We start from the raw sequence: 3,976 nt of genomic DNA, 5'->3' as shown, positions 1-3,976 counted from the left end.
AAGACCTAAGTTAGTCTGATTCTCGGGTTACACGTGAATCTAATCTAATTGTATTTCCCCTTTTGTATCACTTCCTCTTTGACACATCTATTTAGAATTTCTCACCCTAGAATCACCAGGCCATAACAAATATTGAAAGTGATTTACTCTTTCTCAACCTAGATAATCAATGGCGAAATTGACATGACACACCCACTTTATAAAGGCTCAACAAAAAAACCACGGCCAAATCAGAATCATCATAAGGGATCTAAAAGCATATAAGGTTCTAAAAATTATAAAAAAAAAAACTTGAAAACCCCTATTTAGACTTAACAAAACCTCAAAAATCATATACATATTATTCTACCCTTAAAAATCTCATCTCACTTAACTATGACTAACTTGAACATCTAAGTTCACTGCCTTTTTCGTAAACTACTTTGGCCGAGATAAAAAAATGTTACACAAAATGTAAACTAGACTAGACAAAATAGATGTAAATATATAAGCCAATAGCCAATTGTGTTCATAAACAAACTTCAGATAACACAAATCTGCCTTTCCAAAATACTGCACGGATCAAGTTCAAGTTGGCAGAAAGGGGGAGTAGAGTATCACATTTGTTTAGATCAATTCAAGACTATTTATTATTTACTACTTCTATAGAGAAAATTTAAAATATCTTAGCCATCCCTTAACCCATGGCATATTTCTGGGTCCATGAACGAGCAGTGGCCTCATACTTCACTTTGTCACTCTTGTACATATGGGCAATTTCAGGGACAAGAGGATCATCTGGGTTGGGATCTGTCAACAGAGAGCAAATGGACAGTAGCACCTACAAATAAAATTAATGTTTTAGTTTCTCTTCCAAGAAAGTAGTACACACTTAATATAAACTTAGAACACGCTAAATATAAACGGATACAGTAGTAAGATTACCTTGGATATTGTGAGAGCAGGGCTCCACTGCTCTTTGAGGATGTCAAGGCAAATGCTACCATTACTGTTGATATTAGGGTGGAAAACCTTTGTGCGGAATGAAACCTGAACATATGCATAATCAATGTCACACAAACACTCCCACAAAGTGAAATCATTAAAGATGCTAATTAAAGCTCACCTCATATCAAATTCTATATATCAACAATAAATGAAAAAAGTTTGCAGCAATTGTCTCTATAATAAACAACTAACCACCTATAATTAGGGTGGATTAAAGATTAGAATTTCAATGCACAAAGATTGTAGGAACATGTTGTGGTAACTGACTTCCAATATTACAAACAAAAGGAGGAGAAAACAAGACAATCAGATGAGTAAATCAAATATATAATATCAAATATTGTGGAAGAGGACGTATACGGTAACATCATAATAACCCTTGTAACCCTAGATTTCTTTTCTACCTCGATCATTAACCAGAACATCATGACGACCTTGTAACCCTAGATTTCTTTTCTATATCAGTCGTCTATCGTCAACAGTAGAGATTCAACACACAATAGAGACTGGACAGCTGAATAAAGAATGTGAAAGGAAAAACAGAGAAACGGCAGGGACCGAATGGGAGAAGACGAATAGAACGAGAGCTAAAGAGATGCGTGGGATCACCACATCGTGGGACCACAATCTCACTATTTTAAGATATTTTCGCAATTTCACTTTGACCTCAGCAGAATAAGATTATGCACCGGAGTATGTACAATGGCAGGGCATAGCTAGACTTTTTGAGGGAGACACATGAAACATCATTCGTTAAGCATTGATAAAGATGTGGCGTTAATTGCTATAAAAATTATTGCAAGAATAGGGGCTTGAATCTGTCGTTTTTACTATTAGGTGTTATTTTTTTGCAAAAAAGGGGGGTGAAGGCTAAAAGTAAAACGACATACATCAGAATCAAACATAACACGTGGTGGCTGCATATCATGTACTGATGCACTACTAGCAAGAGTTGGTACTAAAACAGAAATAATTGTGTGTGTGTGAAGTGCAAAAATAAGTTTGGAGAAGCCATAGTTCCCACATATCATAGAGAAGATCTGCCCCTGCTTGTGTAGAATTGTGAAATCACACAATCTAGCTACTTAAATTACGATTTTAACAACATTGTAATATCACAAATTCGCAACAAATATCCAATCCACTACTATTGAGATGTAATGCACTACATTCTTAAAAGCTTGTGGAATTGCTCATCAACTTCAATACAACATTTATCCTTGCAAAAAGATTTGTGGAGACTCTAGATTTTAAATCCATCACTATATATTGATTCCTATTGCTATATGCTGGCTAAAGTGAAATTTATAATAACATAATTCAAAAAAGAAATGTAGCTAACATAAAAGTAAAGTTATTGCATAAAGGGTATACCTAATTCCTAGATATATAGTTCAAAATCTGTCTGTAAGAAGTTTGCATAGAGCAGAATTTGAGTTTACCTTGGGTGGTTTGAAAGGATAATCAGGAGGGAAGTGAATTTGCACAAGAAACACGCCTCCAGCAAATGGGCTATCTGCTGGGCCCATGATTGTAGCTTGCCAATGGAACATGTCATCAGCGACAGGGCCTGACCATAAAAATTAAAAACAATACTTATTAGCAGCCCAAGTGGTACTAAGACAGGTATTAATCAAACAAGAATAATTAAAGAGGTCCTATTCTTACTAGCATTGTGTTATAAGCAAAAATTAAAAGCTATTGATTGCAGCATAGTTTAATGTGTAACACGTATTTTTTTCAATTTTCTCTGATTTACTTCTAGTTCTAAAAGAAGATGGGGATAACCACGGGCACTCATACACACCCATACACTTTATCTTGGTTCAGTAAACACATCAAAATCGAGAACCTCAGACGTACCGAAATCAATATTAAGTTTTCATAATCACTTTCGGCTCTCCCAAAAGTGAATCCAAACACACTTAAATGAAAACACACCAACACAGACAACATCTTATATATGCATACAATACAATACACACATGCATATACATATATGGGTGAATAGGGTTTAAAAAAATCCGCAGACAAAACAGTATCGACCGACACCGACACCACTATTCACCGCAATAGTATACGTGCCGACCAAAATCACAAAAACCTTTACCGATACTTCTTTTAAAAACCTTGTGCGTGCGTACATAATAGGCATATCAAAGTTATCATAAAACTTGGTTAAAATTTTACCATCGAAAGAAAAATATTTAAAATGAAGTACAGTATCAACTATCAAAACATCATTATTTCCGTATCTATCAAATTTCTTTCTTAATCCATTACAATCCATGGTTTAACTCAAAATCTAATCTCTAACCAAAAACACAAAACATTTCACTAAAATCAAATATATATATTCAAAAATCACTCTAAAAAATTCCAAATAAAACAGAGGAAACAATAAATCAAAGGCAAAACATCATAACAAAAATACCAGCACTGCAAGAAGCAGGAGGATCCTTCTGCAAGTCCTTCAGTTCCTTGTTGATCCGCTTCGAGGCCATCTCGTCAACACTGATCACATTATCATCAAAAAAATCATAGGTTTACGTAAACAATATAATCACAAATTTTGTATAAATAATCATATTCAAAAATCAGAAAATCGAAACATGAGAGAAACAGTGCGAGAAAGTTGAAGATGAATCACTCACCTTGGCTAGGGTTTGAGAGGGTTTGGGGCTTTCGGTGGATGAAACAGAAAAGGGTTGTGCGTTTTGAAGAGTGAAAAAAAATGAGAAACAAGGAGCGTTTATATAGTGGTGAGTAGTAAGCATAAAACTCGTGCTTTCTTTGCCACGCACTATCTTACTTGGCACTCAACCTATAAGCAACTTTATTCTATATTCAAAAATTAATATAAAAAAACCATGGTCAAATATCTTTTCTATTATCTTATTATATAATTTGATCATAGTTTTTAAAAAGTGTCACTTTAATAATATAATATTATTTTTAACTTCTAGAGCTTTAACTTTTAGTAAAATTC

At 34.1% G+C, this 3,976-nt stretch overlaps 1 protein-coding gene across 1 annotated transcript; it reads right to left on the bottom strand.

The window, feature by feature from the left end:
- Window positions 1–464: 464 nt before the first annotated feature.
- LOC131624485 (ubiquitin-conjugating enzyme E2-17 kDa-like) lies at window positions 465–3,725 on the bottom strand. The gene is made up of 5 exons (XM_058895428.1): window positions 3,642–3,725; window positions 3,422–3,501; window positions 2,430–2,557; window positions 925–1,029; window positions 465–820 (listed from the first exon to the last, which is right to left on the bottom strand). The coding sequence occupies exons 2-5, from the start codon at window positions 3,489–3,491 to the stop codon at window positions 677–679; spliced, it is 447 nt and encodes a 148-aa protein (XP_058751411.1). The 5' UTR covers window positions 3,492–3,501; window positions 3,642–3,725; the 3' UTR covers window positions 465–676.
- Between the last annotated feature and the right edge of the window lie 251 nt (window positions 3,726–3,976).

This window comes from Vicia villosa, unplaced genomic scaffold, assembly GCF_029867415.1.
Source record: "Vicia villosa cultivar HV-30 ecotype Madison, WI unplaced genomic scaffold, Vvil1.0 ctg.000131F_1_1_1, whole genome shotgun sequence".
NCBI lineage: Eukaryota > Viridiplantae > Streptophyta > Magnoliopsida > Fabales > Fabaceae > Vicia > Vicia villosa.
Note: the sequence above shows the minus strand (reverse complement) of the source record. Positions and strands in the feature narration are given on the sequence as shown.